At 50.3% G+C, this 18,526-nt stretch overlaps 2 protein-coding genes across 2 annotated transcripts; one reads left to right on the top strand and one right to left on the bottom strand.

Moving 5' to 3' along the window:
* Positions 1-31: 31 nt before the first annotated feature.
* Positions 32-5,957, top strand: th2 (tyrosine hydroxylase 2; the record flags this gene model as incomplete). Its single annotated transcript, XM_079735155.1, has 12 exons — positions 32-262; positions 371-551; positions 680-768; positions 853-920; positions 1,414-1,464; positions 1,573-1,718; positions 2,360-2,495; positions 2,643-2,712; positions 3,314-3,370; positions 4,579-4,674; positions 5,157-5,290; positions 5,798-5,957. 12 exons carry the CDS (start codon positions 32-34, stop codon positions 5,955-5,957), a joined length of 1,419 nt encoding a protein of 472 aa, XP_079591281.1.
* Positions 5,958-9,187: 3,230 nt separating this feature from the next.
* Positions 9,188-18,355, bottom strand: nup37 (nucleoporin 37). Its single transcript, XM_079734568.1, has 10 exons — positions 18,314-18,355; positions 17,625-17,788; positions 16,633-16,754; positions 14,268-14,340; positions 13,735-13,829; positions 10,500-10,590; positions 9,972-10,153; positions 9,617-9,667; positions 9,416-9,509; positions 9,188-9,322 (listed from the first exon to the last, which is right to left on the bottom strand). Exons 2-10 carry the CDS (start codon positions 17,778-17,780, stop codon positions 9,209-9,211), a joined length of 978 nt encoding a protein of 325 aa, XP_079590694.1. The 5' UTR covers positions 17,781-17,788; positions 18,314-18,355; the 3' UTR covers positions 9,188-9,208.
* Positions 18,356-18,526: the final 171 nt, after the last annotated feature.

The raw sequence follows: 18,526 nt of genomic DNA, 5'->3' as shown, positions 1-18,526 counted from the left end.
ACGCATTACAGATAGAGATCCCGTCGTTGAGATGAAGACGGACAACGCGGTGCAGAGCGTGCCGTTTGGCGGGAGGAGACAGAGCCTGATCGAAGACGCGCGGAAGGAGCGCGCGGGAGGGGCCGGAGGGCCCCCCTCGCCAGGGCCCTACGGAGACCACCCGGGCTTCGAGACCAAGGACGAGCGCGTCGTCCTGAACGTCGTGTTCGCCCTCAGCAACGAGAAGAATTCGGGGTTCTTCAAAACGGGGAAGATATTCGAGGTGAGCAAAAAAAAAAAAAAAAACCTTTATGATATTTGGTCGTCATTTCTAGAAAAATAAATATGAGTTTAGTGACACTGGACTACCATGTGGTGTTTTTCACCTCAGACGTTTGAAGCTAAACTTCTCCATGTGGAAAGTCGACCCGCGAGGAAGGGGAAGAACAGCCCGGGGCCGGGGGACCTTGAGTTCTTCCTCAGGTGTGAGGTGCACGGCGCGGACCTCGACGTCTTCATCAACTCACTCAGAAAGGTGGCGGACGACATCCGCACCTTCCCGGAAGAAAAAGGTACGCGGTTTTCGTAAAGTGTTCTCCTGTGGTCGGCCTGTTACGGGAATGCGTTTGACCGGTTCTGTATAATGCTGCATTGCTGCTTGTGCGTTATCATTAATAAATCTTCCCCCTCTGCGACACAGTTCCCTGGTTCCCTCGGAAGATTAAAGAGTTGGACAGGTGCAACTTGTTGATCACCAAATTTGATCCCGACGTGGATAAGGAACACCCTGTATGTATTTCATTATACTGGATAACGTTATGTGTTTAAAATTTCCCTAAGAATGCGCACGAAATAATCATTCCCGTTTTGCAGGGATTCAGTGATCCAGAATACAGAAAACGGAGAGCGCTCTTATCCGACCTCGCCTTCAGCTACAAACAGTGAGTAACCTGTCGATTCAGTTTAATTTAACTTTATTGTCATTGTACACGTAAAGGTGCACATAGGAAATAGGAAACGGTGTGGTCTCTCTGCCCAAATATTAGGAAATTGCCAATAGGAATTAAAATGCAAATAAATCCAAGGAATATTTAAGCATTTATGCTAAACATGTTCGCTATTGGGGACTTATGTGGGACATGAGCTAGATATATTGGGTTCGACTCCCAAAGTCCTCAAACGTCCTCAAACGGACATCCTCGAATCTGAAGTCACCGTAAACCCAATGTCCCTAAACTCCACCTAATCCTCATATCATGACGTGATCCCTCCTCCGGTTGCATTGGATACCAGCGTCTGCTAAATAACTAAAATACAGTAAATAATAGCGAATAGTAAGAATAGTGAATGCTAGTAATAATATAATATGATATAATAGAATGGAATATTAACAGTGAATAGCGGCCTCACTGCATTGATTCTTTTTGGCCACAGGGGGGACCCGTTACCTACGGTGGAATACACAACAGAGGAAGTCTCCACATGGTGAGATGGCGGCACCGCGGCGTACAACAAGCACGGAGTTAGATTGAATGAGTTCTATAGGCGAGACGTGTAGCACGACGTGCCATGTGACCTCGTGTGTCGCCACAGGAGGGAGGTGTACCGCACTCTGCGCAGCATCTACCCCAACATGGCATGCCGACAGTTCCTGGACGCGCTACAGCAGTTAGAGAGGGAGTGTGGCTACGGAGACGACCGGATCCCACAGCTCCGGGAAGTCTCCGCGTTTCTCAAAGGTGAGGAAAGACTGGGAGGGAGAGAGTGAGAGAGAGAGAGAGAGGGAGAGGTGATGGAGGAAGGGAGGGAGAGAGGAGTGAGGGAGGAAGGGAGGTAGCGAGTGAGGGAGAGAGTTAGTGAGGGAGGGAGGGAGGGGGTGTGGGAGGGGGTGAGTGAGTGAAAGACTAAAAGAGGGAGGAAAACATCTGTGAGACTGTGCAGGTGTGCGCTGAACAATACATTCACAACGCGTGAGAAATTCGAGCGTTTTACAAATATTATTCGCCGTTGTATCGCTGTAGTACTGCTGAAGTATTCCTGGCAGATTCTCCTCCAAATCCTCCATCAACTCATGTGCCTGCAGCAGATATCTGTGAACAGGAAGCCTGTGTGAAACGGTTCAGTCACTAGGAACTGAATGATGCGTTGTGTATTGACTTTTAGTTTGAGGTGATACTGAGAAAAGGACAAAGTATGGTGCGCATTCACGGCTGCTCCACAACACAAACGCTCACTCACACTCACACCTTTTCAGTTGAATGAAAGTGCCAAAAACAAAGCCTTACTCAATGACTGAACTACAGTAGTTAGCCCAGCGATAACGTTCAAATGATCATGTAAGGTGATTATCGGGACTCGTTCTCCCCCGACTGTCTCTCAGAGAAGACGGGCTTCCAGCTGCGGCCGGCCATGGGGCTGCTGTCTGCCCGGGACTTCCTGGCCAGCCTGGCGTTCCGAGTGTTCCAGTGCACCCAGTACATCCGCCACGCCTCAACGCCAATGCACTCCCCTGAGCCGTGAGTCACACGACTAGGCCGGACCCTGTCCCCTGACCCAGCCGCACGCCGCCCAGTTTGGGCCCAGTGTCGGGGCGACGGCGCCGTGATCCATCCAGCGTTTGTAGGGCATCGCTGATCTCCTCTTTTTTTCTTTTTATCCGACAGGGATTGTTGTCATGAGCTTCTGGGTCACGTTCCCATGCTGGCTGATAAGGAATTTGCAGAGTTTTCACAGGTAAGCGTTGTACTTTGTGCCACCGTTTGACGGCTTTGTGCAGTGGCCATCGTTACAGTTTTGATATTGATGTGTACATTTGGTACAGTCGGGTCGGGGTTGAGTTTGAGTGGAACCTCATCATGTTGAGTGGAACCTCATCATGTTGAGTGGAACCTCATCATGTTGAGCGGAACCTCATCCTGTTGAGCGGAACCTCATAATGTTGAGTGGAACCTCATCATGTTGAGCGGAACCTCATCCTGTTGAGCGGAACCTCATCATGTTGAGCGGAACCTTATCCTGTTGAGTGGAACCTCATCATGTTGAGTGGAACCTCATAATGTTGAGTGGAACCTCATCATGTTGAGCGGAACCTCATCCTGTTGAGCGGAACCTCATCCTGTTGAGCGGAAGCTCATCCTGTTGAGTGGAACCTCATAATGTTGAGTGGAACCTCATCATGTTGAGCGGAACCTCATCCTGTTGAGCGGAACCTCATCCTGTTGAGCGGAAGCTCATCCTGTTGAGTGGAACCTCATCCTGTTGAGTGGAACCTCATCATGTTGAGCGGAACCTCATCCTGTTGAGCGGAACCTCATCATGTTGATCTGCTCTCTAGGAGATTGGACTAGCTTCGCTTGGAGCGTCCGATGAGGACATTGAAAAACTTTCAACGGTAAGAGTTTAGACGTGTGACCATCACTCAACACTTTCTGTCAATCGATAATAAAATAATGAATATACCCTCCATCTTAATATCATTTTTATAGCAATGAGGAATTTAAAAATTGCACAAATTTGAACTAAATATCAGTGAATCATTGAGTTTTAAAGGTGTCATTGTATAATCTTTCATTCATTTTGCGGTGGTCACTAGTAGTAATGAATGGCCTGTGTGTTGGTTTTGGTGAACAAAATGCTCTGTTGCTCTTGTTTCACCCTGTTCTAGTGTGGTAGACGAGGTGGGCGGGGAGAAACGACAGGATTTTGAGCTCTTACTCATGAATATTCATGAATTGCAAATGTCTCGCCTCTGATTGGCTAACAGAACAGTTCATCACAGTAATAAAACCAATTCAACTTCAAGAGAGACTCAGAGAGAGGGAGATGGAGAGAGAGAGAGAAGGAGAGAGAGACACACAGGGAAAGGGAGAATGAGAGAGAGAGAGAGAGAGAGAGAGAAGGAGAGAGAGAGAGAGAGACACACAGGGAGAGGGAGAATGAGATAGAGAGAGAGAGAGATAGAGGGAGAAGGAGAGAGAGACACAGAGAGGGAGAATGAGAGAGAGGGAGACGGAGAGAGAGACACAGCGAGAGAGACACAGATGCAACAAATCAACGTTGCATCTCTTGGCCAAGAAAGAAGAGTTGAGAAAGCAATGGTTGGATTGGACATTCATTCATTCATTAACGGGGCACGGCAGGAGTCGTGGCGGTCGGCACTCCCGCAACTCCTGGCCGCCAAGACTCCCGCCGTACCCCGTGAATGAATGTGTCACCTCGCCGCAAAAACAGTACTGTCTTCCTGTGGGCCGTCGCAAGGCAAGGTGGGCGAGGCCATGAGAACTGATTCACCAACTGACGTCAGTTGGTGAGGCTTTTCTAATTCGCTTGTTTACACCTCTATTTTCTTTAATTTGGTAATGCAGGCAATCGAGGTAGAAGAACATTTTCACGTCCAGCATGCAAATGCAACTCCGAATAACCTTTCGTATTTCAAATGGAACAAGATTAAACGGTTTCTCGGGGAATGACACCTTTAACTGAGGGGACGGTTGGTAGGGGCCATTACATTTTGGGTTTATGTCCCCATCTAGGGATGTAAATTCGGTACTGCATACTATGTGTAACCATCTGGCTTTCTCTCCCCCCCCCACATAACAGTTGTATTGGTTTACCCTGGAGTTCGGTCTCTGCAAACAGAACGGTGCTTTGAAGGCCTATGGCGCCGGCCTCTTATCCTCATATGGTGAACTAGTTGTAAGTTGTTCATTTTTCCTCCATCCTCCTTGGTTCTTCAACACAGATCAGACAGACATCTGGTCTGCCTGTCCTCAAAAAGAGTCAACAATCCTTAAATGCAGACCAGCTTCTAAGTGAATTTATTGGGGTTGTGGGGCTTTTCGGGTCACATTTTATGTTGTATTATTTATCATCATGTTTCGAGTTCGCATTTATCTTTTATCGCTGGTTTAGTTGGACACACATTCAATGTATCCCAATTATTTATTGTATTTAGTCTGCAACTTCAACGCTTATCAATATGATGTACTGACTTTGGCACGCCTCTATTCTACTTGAGAAGGATTCTAGGAATATTTACTTGGCTTAACCTTTGTTTTATTTAATCATTTATTCTGTATTGTTATTCTCCTTTTACAGCGATTGTCAGCGCCTTTGAGTTGTTATTGTTCGTCTGAAATGGGCTTCATCAATAAAGTCGGATTGGATCTGTCTTGCAGTACGCCCTGTCGAACGAGCCCGAGTGCCGGCCGTTCGAGCCTGAGCTGACGTCTGTCCAGCCCTACCAGGACCAGACCTACCAGCCCGTCTACTTTGTGTCCGAGAGCTTTGAGGACGCCAAGGTCAAGATGAGGTGAGGTGGGCGGCCATTTTGTATTGAAATCGTTACCAAAAATGTAATAAACTATTTTTATGGCATAAACAACCAAATCTATAAGAGCATGCATGACCATGCACGAAAAAGGGAAGAGCATATTTATTAAAGGGCCCCCAATTGGTGGATATAGATCAACCCACCGTAGTTGGTACAGTCGACCAAGAAGTCTGGTCAAAGGGCCTTACAATAAGTGTGTTTGTCAGAAGAAAGAAAAACAACAATATATCGCTGTCGGTACAGGGGGATGTTCATAGAACCAAGTGCCAAGCACTAACCATCACTAGGTTAACCCATTCCCTGTACACAACAAAGAAAGCTAGGATAAGATGCTACACCATGCTAAGTACTATTCTAAGGTGCAAGGACGTACAACATGCAACATGCATGTGTGTAAGAGGGAAACAGCTTGTGTTGCCGAAAACCTTCACACACCCGGTGAGCCCACAACAGGGAATCCCACGGACCACTTTCTCGCCCCAACAGGAAGTTCTCTGCAAAGATCAACCGGCCCTTCTCGGTCCGCTACGACCCGTTCACCTGCAGCGTGGAGGTCCTGGACCAGCCCGAGAAGATCCAGCACACCCTGGACCAGATGGAGGAGGGCCTGAGGGTCCTACACACCGCACTGGAGAAGCTGGCCTGACCCCAACCGCACAACGTAACAGGGAATACACTGTACATGTTTAGATTGCAAACATTTCACTAAACATAGTGTATATAGCTCTTCTCAAGTGTGTGCGTGTGTGTGTGTGTGTGTGTGTGTGTGTGTGTGTGTGTGTGTGTGTGTGTGTGTGTGTGTGTGTGTGTGTGTGTGTGTGTGTGTGTGTGTGTGTGTGTGTGTGTGTGTGTGCGTGCGTGCGTGCGAGAAAAAGGCCTGCATATGACACAGATGATCCATGTTGTTTACGACGCGCTCTAGGGCCGTACACTTGCTGCGTCATAATCTTTGCTAACTAAAAACCTAAATAAATAATTTATTTTCAACAAGGGCTTCTCGGGAGTTTTACTTTCGAATGAATGGAACGCTGCCCAGTGTTGACAAATTACTGCTCTTTTAATTGGCAAACCCGGAGGTTTCTTGGAAAGCTACAAGGCGAGAGAAAACATTTTCGGAAAAATGTGCCGCAGAGCCAAATGCGGTTTCAGCGTCACTGCCGGAAGACAAGGGATTAGGGATGAGAAATGTTGTTGTGATGGATGAAGAGGCCTGAGTGGGGGAGGTCACACCGACGAGGAGAGAGAAACAGAACCAGAGACCGAACGAGAGAGGATAGCAGGAGAGTCAGAGGGGAGAGAGGGAGGGAGAGAGAGAGAGACTCCAGTAGCTACACAAGTTGAAGTGTATGCCCATTTTTCTAACCTTTCTTCTTTTCCATTTGGAAAATTTGAGAGCCCATTTTCTCGTCACGTGCTATTAAGCAAAGAGACGTAGCTAATTGTGAATTATTTAAGTATCACGTTCCCTTTGACGGTCAATGAACGACTCAGGAACGGGGCCCAAGTGAGCCAGCGGGTCACCGGGACCTCACATTAGAACAGGCCGCGGCGAGGTCGCCAGGACACGGACGTGATGATGGGCCAGAAAGGCAGCGCTGCTGACGGCAGCGATTCCTCCTCCGCCTCCTCCGCCTCCCTTCCCTCGGTTCTTCTGACTTGCGTCACACCAAATGCGCATCCCCTCCGTCTCGCGCTCTACAAGTGTCTGTCAGGGCATGGTGGCATGCGATGGTTTATTATTATTCATGATTAAAAAACATCGAAAAACGTAACTTTGAGAAAAGTCCTTCCATTGCGCGGTAAATAAATCTGCCGCTGCTTTCAGCCTCTCGCGTCACAGGACACCCAAGTCCGTCCGAGTTGTGGTGTGGTGGGTGCGCGAGAGAGAGCGCGAGAGAGAGAGAGAGAGAGAGAGGGAAAGAAAGCGCAAGAGAGAGAGAGAGAGAGAGAGAGAGAGAGAGAGAGAGAGAGAGAGAGAGAGACAAAGGAAAGGGCATGACGAGGTGAAAGAATGATCGACTGCTCGACGTCCGTGGTGCGGACGACGCGTAGGCCCCACGCACGTGGTGCTCCAAGCGCCAAACCAAAGTCAAACACTTCATTCTTTTTGGTATCTGGTTCTACATCCAAACACACTCCAAGTTCACAAATCCCCATGAAAAACCGCGGCCGGGCATCCAAATCCACTGAGGTCTGAAACTAAACGCAGCACGTATCCATGGTCACCGTGGGACAACCACCCCAGCCACGGTGTTTCCAGCTCGGCCGTGCCCGTACCCGCCACAAGCCCCTGGTGCCGCGTCATCACGCCGCCTCCCAGCGAAAGGCCTCCGCAGTTCAACCGTACCGAGTCCATAACTGTTACCCGCCAAGCGCGCGGAGGTCGGCGGGTTTATCGTGTGCGCTGCGCTCTAGACGGATGGGGTCAGATGGAGAGGAGGCGTCCTCCTACTCCAAGCCATGTTCATGGAAGTATAGGCTGTACTTTTGAAACTTCTTTAACTTCTATGATAAGGGTTGGAGTTTATCTTGTCGAACCATACATAATAACGTTACACACGAATGGCTTGATTAAGTTGGAGAAAAGTAAAACTCTTCTAGCGTATACCTTCAACTCGGTTTACAGTCGAAAATGATAGCACTTCGAATTTCATTTCCCTGTTTCCAAAAGCTGAGAAAGGTCAATAGGTAGAAATCCGCGTCCATGCTGGGTGTTAACGACCACCAGGTGGCGCCATATAGCCACTGCTGTGGTCGCACGCTGCCGATTAAGATAGGCTATGTATTATTTAGGTTTCTCAGAAAGTCTGCTCTCATATAGAGATCCCTAATGCACTTTTGAGACACCGTGGAAAATGGCCAGTGGTGGGGAAAGTCCGAATGCATCGTGTCCTTCTCGACATTGATGTCTTACCCTTTCACGCAGCTGCTTCCACCGCCGGGCCCGGAATCTCTTCTCTGTGACGTTACAACAAACACAGCGCAGACCGCACGGTACTTGTTCAAACACAGCGAAGTACTATCAAGAGAGTATTAGCATTAACTTGTGGACGGTGGTTTGCATGCCCCGTCCAACGAATATACAGAACCTTTTTTCTAAAGCGGTAAAAGCTATCCATGCTACACAGCTACAGTCAGAACTCCCGTCCAGTAGAAACTCGGGACTGCATAAAACATTGTTTAACGTTGTTAACATAACACGGTCCCCCTGCCAACACATGTTAGCGGTGCACCGCTACTTCTGTTGAAGCCTTTTATATTAACGACCATTTGTCCTTCTTGCTTTAGTGGGTGGAAATGTGCTTTGTAATGGAGATAGTTTCACCGACACATGGTATATTCCCTGACAGCACAAAGAGTCCTTGTTTTGCCACGGCGCTCTACGAGGTTCTGGCTGCGGCTCTGCACTCTTTCCACCCTGGGTTCTACTATGGACCGGTGGCAATGGACTCGGACATGCCAAAAAGACAGACATCTCTTCCATCGCAGGAGCTTTCATCTCGTTTGATTTGTCAGTGGAATTCAAAGAGAGATTCACCAAATGCCATCCACTTCTCACCCTTCTCCCTCTGACCTCAGTCGAGTCCAATGTGTTGGACTCTCAGATCATAGCATGACGGCAGCACATTTTTACTACGTCAATGTCGACTCACAGTGCCATGGGTAACGTTTTTAAATGGGCTAAGAATAAAACATGTGCACAACTTCAGCAGAAACCGTGACTGCCTTTGTCCTAAAGTGAGTCAGTGTAGTGAGGTACTGATTGATGATCGAACACCGATATAAATAAAGGAAAATGAGCTTTTTGGGGCCCAAAGCAAAACACAGAAAATATCACAAAAATAGTTTATTTAAATTTTTTAGGACTAGACATAAAAGACCCGCCTCCAAACACGACTACATCTCTGTCATCCAGAACAGCAGCTTCCTGTCGCTGCCAATCACACACAGGGGGAGGGTCCTGTGCCAGCTTAACCCCGCCCCCACTGTGGCCGATCCAATCATCACCGGCTGCAACAGGAAATGAACAGGAAGTGAGCATGAAAAGGCATTTCAGAAGACACCTGAGCAGAGATCTGGTTCCAATCTAACAGAGGCGCCGACCTGCGGGTGGCCCAGGTGGTGGATGAGCAGCTGACTGCTGAACTTCCCCGGGCAGCCGGTGGTGGCGAAGAGGTTCTCATTGGCCCGAGACCACCTGAAAGGAAGGACAACCGCTATACTACGGACGACCATGTTTGGGCAAAGCCAATACAAAAGAAAAAACACAATTTGAGGAACTCCGAAGGTAGCCTAAGCTCTTACTTAATGAGTCTTGCTTTGTCCATGTGAGCAGGTCTTTTTTCTTGAGGGTAACTGCGAAGAGGACAAAGCCAAGGCTTCAGTGAAACTCTTCAAGGGACCATACCTTTAAAAGGTGACCATATTATACCACCAGGTGTGGGTGTGATTAGCCGTTACGAAAATCTGCCTCTTCCGACATCACAGGTGCAGCGTGTCCACCTAGATGTGTGACAGATAGATGAGCAACGTTTGCTACAGTCCGCTGGGTAGGCTGGCAGACTGATCTACCCAGCACACATCTGGGTGGACACGCCCACTTCAAATAACAGAACTCTCTCCCTGCAAAAAAAAACATTAAAAAAAGACTCATAATCACCTGGAGCGAGTGATGTCCCAGACGAGCCAGTCGCTTCCGGCCACGCCGCCCACCTTGATGGTGTTGGCGAGGCACCAGTCTGCAGACATGAGAGGCGATTGTCCGCAGTCCAGGGACAGGATGGCTTGGTGGGTGACCAGGTCGTAGAAGCGGATCGTCCCCTTCTTCTCGGCCACCATTAGCTGCAGAGGGCAGAGCCAGACGCTGGTTTTGGTACCCTTAACTAGCCTCTCTCTTGTGCTTCACTCGAACCACGGACGACATTGAACTTGTGCACCTCAATAAGCTATGGGGACGACCCACAATGGTGCGTTCAAAGTTTGAATACTGAGCTCGGAGCTTAAGACGGAATCTTGTATGATAATTATACAAGCATAAATTGAGAATTCAAACAGCCTTCAAAGTCAATAGTACCCAAGGTTATTTGTGAAGTTTAACATTTAGCAAAATGTTGATGTGAAGGAGCTGCAGATACATAAAGATCCTATGTACAAAACCTTTTTTAGAATAAAGATAAACTCTGTTTACCTTATACACCTCCACTGGATGCCAGCACACACTGACACCCGGAGAACGCAGGCTGAAGCTGATGGTCTCGTTGCCCTCCAGGTCCCAAACTCTTTAGGAACAAAGCATCCGACAATGGGATTATTACCGCAAAGAATAGACGAATGATATAATGAGTGTGTCTTCTGGTGTGTGTCAAACGTGACAAACATGTCGATTATAGACATGGATTACAAGGGAGGGAAACACCCCAGCATGAATACAGCAGCTGGCCTCAGAAGGGCAGGAGGATGCAATCGTCTTTCAAAGAGCAGAACTCAAGAGTTCTGCTTGACTACTTAGTGTTTCAGGAGACACTTCCTCTCTTCACATTCACATTTACATCAACATTCAGGGCGTTTAGCAGACGCCTCTATCCAAAGCGACTTACAATCAGTACATTTGTCAGAAGGAGGTGAAACACTATATCTCTGTCGGTACAATAGGGATGTTCATAGAACCAAGTGCCAAGCACTAACCATCACTAGGTTAACCCGTTCCCCGTACACAGCAAACATGTCAGATAAAGGAGCAGGCAGTGTTCGGAGGAGCCAATACAACTGTTGGGTGTTCGGGATCAAACCCGGAACCTGGGCCTCTTTGTGTCCCGCCCCTGCTCCTGTTCCACCCCCTAGCCCCGCTGGTCTCTGAGATATTGGTCAACAGCACAACAGGACTGGAATAACTGGGTCACGCGACCACGGGGCAGTGTGCAACAACATCCTCGGAACGCCGTGTACCGAATCGAAGGATGAGGTAGGACCGCACGGCAGAGAGCAGGACACACACACACACACACACACACACACACACACACACACACACACACACACACGCACACCAGATTTCGCTTGAAGGAGCCCAGACGACTCAGATTCGGAGGAGGCCACGCAGACGTCAAGTGTGTCGCTGGGACCGCTGCCCTCGATGCTAACCCGCCACGGAACCTCAATAAACACTAAACCTTACGGCCTCTGCCTCCTCTTGTGGGAACGAAAGCTCCTTCTGGGCAGAGGAACCCCTCTCCCCCTTCTCTGTCTTTCCTTCTCTTCCCCTCTGGCGTACATGTAGGTTGAGCCAGTGACTGCATTTCTATGGTGGAGAGTGCACACACACGCACACACACACACACACACGCGCACACTCGCGGCCCGAGACCACCAGCAGGAAAACGAGTCGCTCCAGCCTCTCAGACCACTGGCCCAGCCAGCGCTGGGTTGCACGCTACCAGGCCGGCCGCCAAGCCGCGGCCCGACCGCAGCGCCCCTCCCCCCCCAGAGGGGCGGCGACTCCCCCCCCGGCAAAACACGACCTCCGCAGAGCGGGTTGAGCGGGGCGCGGGGGAGGTGGGATACGCGGGCTGGCGGACGGCGGCTGCCCCCCCCCCCACATCTTCCACCCCACCCACGGCGCGCGGGAACGCCGCTCGTTGTGTGCCGCCGGAGCGCCGGAGCAGCTTCCAGGTCCAACGGCGGGGGGAGGGGCGCAGGTTGCCTGCGAGGGGCTGCGTTTTGTCGAGGGGACGGGAGACCGACCGGTGGTGGTGTTACGGTTCGTCAACCCCCCCCCCCCCCCCCCCCCAATTGTGCTTTCCCCGCCGAAGGCGGGAAGGGGCGGAGTGACGGGGATTACTGTATTGAGCCGAGTCAATAATCACAGCGGCTCCCAGGAGGGCGGGAACTGCAGCGTTCTAAAAACAACGGACCTCGCCGCGGCCCCACAAGGCTGGGGTCAGCTTTCTGTTTGCGTGTGTGCTTGCGTAGATGGACGTGCGTATGCGTGCGTGTGTGTCCGTCTGTGTGTGGACAGATGTGTCTGTGTGTGTGTGTGTCTGTTTCTGTGTGTGTGTGTCTGTTTCTGTGTGTGTATCTGTTTGTGTGTGTGTGTATCTGTTTCTGTGAGTGTGTGCGTGCGTTTGTGTCTGTTTATGTGTGTGTGTATGTTTCTGTGAGTGTGTGTGTTTGTGTGTGTCTGTTTATGTGTGTGTATCTGTTTCTATGTGTGTGTGTGTCTGTTTATGTGTGTGTGTGTGTATCTGTTTCTGTGTGTGTGTGTGTGTGTGCGTGTTTGTGTGGGCTTTGCCCCCAACTGTGTCACCGCGACCACAACGAGCCGTTTCCCAAACAATAATCTTAAAGTCGAGTCTCTGGCCACAGATGAACTCAGGCCGCTGGCCGCTGGCTGGATGTGCGTGCGTGTTTGAACACGAACCCCATCCCATGAGGAGACTGGAGCGCAGAGCGACGCAGTGATTGCATTGGTCTGGCGTAACAGCGCTGTGTAAACATCCATACCCAGCGCAAAGCATTGAAGAGATTATAAACACGGTTTTACTGTATACAGCAGGTGGATGTACAGCATTACACACGCGTAATACTGGAGGGAAGATGAGTTCGAACTCGGTCAACTCCACACACACGCACACGCACACACACACACACACACACAGTGTGAGAGTAGCGGTCGCCGAGCCCCGCTTGCACAAATAAGTCACGACTCCGCCTCCCCCCCCCCCCTCTTGCGTCAGGGGGGCTCCGATTGGGTGGGCCGGCGGTCTGTGTGCTAACTCTCTCTCCTCCTGTTGCGGCCGCCTCGCTCGTCCCATATTTTCTCAACACGACAGAGTTTAAATCTTTCAGCAGACGGAGCGCAGTCTGTTTTCTCTGGCCCGGAGGAGAGTCCGGGGCTCGCCGAGGGCCCGGTACCAAAGCTATGGGCCCCGGTTCTGTTTGGGGTTTCTTCTTTCAGCGGGACGAGGATTGATTCCCCGCGGGGGCCTTACAGCCGGGGTTCAAAGGAAACCACCGCGCCCGTCTGGCCCCGACGCGATGACCAGCGTCTAGCGGTCATCAGAACACCTGGCTCATGGGAAGGACAGACAGGTGTGTGCGTGTGTGTGTGTTCCGATGGAGTCCAGAGAGCTGACCCAGAATTGACCCCTAGTAAGTGAAACACTGCTCCCTGAAAACCCTTCCCATTTGGGAACCTTGTTAACAGAGCCCCCTTCCCCCCCCCCCCCCCCCCCCCCAATTAGACAAACCTCTCCGATTTGTCTAATTGGATTTCGGTAATTAACCGATTAGCAGCAATAAATAAAACCTCATGGCTGTGATTGTGAGCGATCGCAGTCTGCTCACCGGGAATCAATGTGGAAAACACACAGCAGGAAGGATGTGATGCAATGATACAAGACACACACACACACACACACACTGACCTGCAGGTGTGATCATCGCTGACGGAGGCCATCTGTTTCCCCTCTGTGGGCTCAAACACCACCTGATTGATGTAGCTGCTGTGACCCTCCATCTCCTACACACACGCACACACACACACAACACACGCACACAGCACGCGCACACATTAGAACAGTGACTACGGACATATTTACAAAAACCTTCGGAGCTGACTCTGCGTGTGGCATGTCGTCACCACAGCTGCATTAAACGGCCTCGTACGAGCATCTTTTGTATTTACTACTCCTGCACCATCCCACCCTATTATTTAACTATACTGTACTTATATTGCCCTACATGCCGATCTCGTTCAAACCGCACCTTAACCTCTATTTTGCGCTACTGTTTAGATCTCCGACCACATTTGGTCGTCCCTGAACTCTGCACAGTGACGATCAAGTTGAATCTGAATCTGGTGTTCTCCTGATCGCTGGGTGCTACGGAGACACTCCGGGGGACGAGGAGCCGTGATGGGAGCTGCCGTCCAATGGGTTCCAGGTGTCGGCGGTCATACCTTGATCTCGTGCCGGTCCTTGAGGTCAGACGACAACAGTCGTAGCTTTCGGTCAGGCGAAGCTGTGCAGAGCCTGGGTGGGGTGGGGGGGGGGGGAGAGAGAGAGAGAGAGAGAGAGAGAGAGAGAGAGACGCAGAATTAAAAAAACGAAACGAAACTCCAAAACACATCCGAGAAATCCAAAACCGCAACCCAAGCAGTCAGTCATCGATGAACTTTCCTGCACTATTCTCTCGAAGAACAGCCTTGGGGTGTCTAAGTGTGTGCGTGTGTGCTTGCGTGCGGGCATGTGTTAAACTTGGCCCGAGCGTTGCCGGGGAGATCCTAATTGCGCCCTTGTATAAACACGGGGAAAAACAAGATTCATCACGCCATTCGCGCATTTCTTCATGTCCTGAGTCCCACGCGGGGCCCCCGAGGGGCCCGGCCCCTTTAATCAGCCGCAGTATACCCCGGTGGCTGCAATTATTCACACAATTACACCAGCTCACTTATGACAAGAAAAACACCCGCATCAGTGGAACACACCGCTGGCGGTTTGCGTCGTCGGCCGCAGGATCACAGGGGAGCAGGCGTGACTGCGTCACTGCAGACACGATATTTAGTCTTGCAGGGTTCTAGTCTATTACTGCGACGCTGGATTAGTTTACGTTAGGATTAAAACATGTCCAGGTTCACCACACGGCCCGCGTCAGGGTAGAGCATGGAGAACTTATCTGGCACGCTCTGCCCGGTCGTTTTCTCGTGATGGATTTCAAATAATCCTAACGCAAAAAGTGTAATTCTGTTTGATTAATTTAACACTTGTCCTTGTTGCCCATAAGGGAAGGAACAGGAGAACTCTCTCTTTGCCTTGGGAGCGTTTCCACACACCCAGAGAACAGGATGATTAGCCCCATTAGATGACTTGGCATTATGCTCAGCGAAAAAAACATTTCTTTTTTTTTTTTTTTACATTTCCATAAAAATATATATTGTAGGCATCTCAAATAAAAAAACGAAACATATCAACTAGAAAGAATCAAATAAATGAAGGCAGATGATTAAAATCGATAATTCGAAATATGCAAGTTCCATACAGCTATGCATGGAAAGTTCAAACTTTGTGCAGAAGCTGCAGTGGGTTGTTTGGTGTGTGAGTGTGTGTGTGCGCGTGCGTGCGTGTGTGTGTGGAAAGGCGCGTGGCCCGTGGAGGCCAGCTGTGTTAGGCTTCTGTGGAGTGACGGTGGAAAGATGTTGAGACAGAGCCTGCTGGGGAGAGCCTGACGACTGAACATCCCACACTGGCCTGTTTCAAACCTTGGCCACCTCTCATACTCTCCCCCCCTCTTTCTTTCCACTCTCTCCCTCTTCCAAGACCACCCCCCCCCCCCCCCCCCCATTCTACTCTCCCTTTCTTTTTTCTACACCACTTTTTTTCCTCCCTTCCCCCCCACTCTTCCACTGACCTTTGTATGTCAACTCCACTCTGTCCCACGCCCTCTTTCATCCCCCCCGCTCTCTTCTCTGCCTCCCTACATCCCTCCCTCTCTCCTCATCTCTCCCCCTCCCTACATCCCTTCCTCTCTCCTCATCTCTCCCCCTCCCTACATCCCTCCCTCTCTCCTCATCTCTCCCCCTCCCTCCATACCTCCCTCGCTCTCTCCCCCTCTTACTCCCCCCTCCCTCCCCATCTCTCCCCCTCCCTCCCTACCTCTCTCCAATCACACCCTCCCTCCTTTCTCCCCATCCCTCCCACACCCTCGCTTTCTTCCATCTCCCCATTTCACCCCCCCCCCCCCCCCCCCCCCCATCCTCTCAGGACAGTGTGAGAACGCAGATCTTTTCCTGGAAGACACGGTTACATGCAGAAGCTCAGGGAAGATTGGGAACCTGAGTGCGTAATTACACCCGCGGACGTCACGCCTCCACCCCCCCGGGGCTGGCCGACCCCCCCGGGGGGGTTGAGCCTTCCCCTGGCGTTCCTCCCCAATTAGAGGCAGGCTTAAACACCTCCAACAGGGCCGCCCCGGCTAACCTCTCCTCCGGCCGCCATCGCAATTAGGAGGGGAAAGGAAGAAAAATCCTCTCTCTTTGCTTTCGAACAATCCACACACACACACACACACACACACGAGACACTAGAAGGCTCACAGGGAAGCCGAGTCTGACACATTTGTTCTCCCGCTCTGTCCCCGCCCCTCCCCCCGGTTCAGACAGGGGGAGGTGTTGGGGGCGGCGGCGTCAGGTCCCGTTAACCCGCTGCGGTGACGAGTCCCAGCTGCGAGGGTCCCGCTCCCCGGTTGTTCTTGGCCGTCGGCGGGGCGCGGGCGGCGCCTTTCCGAGGCGATGTCACGGCGTCACGCGGGGCAGGGGCGGGTCGTACCTGATGGTCCCTAACCGGTCCAGGCGGCACTGGGGGCTCCAGGCGAGGGAGTCGATGCGGACGTCGAGGTGGAACGCGCGGAGCACAGTGAACTCAACTCCCTCCACCTCCACGTCCTCTTCCTGCGGGACGGAGGACGGGAGTTCATACGGGGAGCAGAGCGCAGGGAGGAGCGATTACTCAGAGACTACTGTTCAGCTGCATTGTATCAAAACAACCCCCCCCCTCGGGGCGATTCCTAGAGCTACCTCTGTGCGAGCATTTGGTTGTTTCGGGAAATTTGGGTCGTGGTGCGCTCAGATTGGTCGCCGCGCCAACGCTGATTATATGCTTTGATTGCTCTCGACCGCACTCGGGATGGACGCATCTGGTGGATGAATAAGTGTCAATATAACGTGATACCCTGTTACGGGCGTGTTGTCAGAACTAATTAGGGAAAGGAGGAGATGGGTCTCAAATGTTTCCCAAGATGGAGTTGAAAATATACTACTTTTTGCAAGATATATGCGAAGATCTAGTTAGGGCTTCAAAGACTTCCCTTCCCAATCGAAGATAAACAAGGTAGTTTATTGATAGAAGATATTTAAATATATAATATCTGTCGCCCTCAGTCATTGCACAAAAACACACATGCCAATAGCAACAATTGTTGCACTAGTAAATCGTGTTATTATTTATTATAACCCAGCTCCACAAATACGATGACAACCAAACAAACCTATAATTTCTGTTCATTAAGAGAACTATCTGTCTCATTTTGAAACTGCAGGGTTACAAAGACCACTGTGATTGACCTGCTGTATATGTAGCCAGTTACTGGCAGTGTGCTTCAGTGGGGTGTTTGACTTCCTGCCCCGCTTTGCATTCTACCTCGGCGCCGTTGAGCAAGATCACAATGCGCGCCTCTGTATTGATGTCAATTCACATTGGTTAAACGCATACCCAAAAGACAAGGCAGTACATTGACCAAGGTATGTGGGTGGATCGCTCACCTGAAATAGACAGGTGCCCACGACCACGTACTGGTTCCCTCCATACGCTAGGAGGGATGCGTTGGTCCCACTGTCAAACGGGCTGAACTCCACGACGTGCACGTAGTCCTCACACGGCACCGTGTAGGTGGCACTTCGACTGGAGTCCTCCTGCATTCTGGTACCTGGCGCACACGGGGATGGACACTAGTACGACGGTTCAGCCGCATACATAGGAAGGAAAGGCGTCTGCAGCAGGACATTTAGAGGAGTTCAATATCAGTAAGTAAGGATATGGCCGATATACAAATATAAGTAAGGATATGGCCGATATACATCGTAGCTGTCGTACGCAGATTCCATACATTGGAGTTTCCTTTGAGGCTACATCTAACGGGATACCTGCCAGTACGGCCCAGGAGAAACTGATTTCATATCAACTATATGTGCGTTTATGGATCGTATTTGATTCCAAGGGAGCGTGTATACATCCCCTCACATCGACCACTAAAGCCCCTAAATAACACGCATGTGTCAACATTGCTCCATTTGTGCAACACATTTCACAAATACGTGGAGACGTGGCGGCATGCAGTCTTTTTTATTCATACATGAAGGTACACTTAATATTACGAGACGTATTAAGCTTTAATACTTGACGTATTAATCTATTTTGCGTCAGTTAAGGTGTAAAAGTGTTTCCACATTACCAGTTAGTATAGTGTTTGCGTCCCTCACAATGCGCGCGTTTCGTATATTTCAACCAGTTCCGGGTGGGAAATGGACCGTTCCATTCACATACAGATCGAAGGGGGCGCTGGAAGTTACCGTCAGTAAAATAGCCTATAATGTCAAGAATTACACAAAATATGTTTTCTGGTAAAATTATTTATAGTATAGTATATCATAGTAAAACAAATATT

The sequence above is a fragment of the Pollachius pollachius genome (genome assembly GCF_949987615.1).
Source record: "Pollachius pollachius genome assembly, chromosome: 4".
Taxonomy (NCBI): domain Eukaryota; kingdom Metazoa; phylum Chordata; class Actinopteri; order Gadiformes; family Gadidae; genus Pollachius; species Pollachius pollachius.
This window is presented reverse-complemented; position numbering and strand designations above follow the sequence as displayed.

Bases quoted from the DNA above. Each gene is read 5' to 3' on its own strand.
- nup37 (XM_079734568.1), bottom strand. From the start codon at position 17,780: ATGCAGGAGGACTCCAGTCGAAGTGCCACCTACACGGTGCCGTGTGAG. The intron at 10,591-13,734 runs GTCAGTGTGTGT...TTGTTCCTAAAG, and splicing joins AGCGATGATCACACCTGCAG to AGTTTGGGACCTGGAGGGCA. The intron at 9,510-9,616 runs GTAAGAGCTTAG...CCTTCCTTTCAG, and splicing joins GACAAAGCAAGACTCATTAA to GTGGTCTCGGGCCAATGAGA.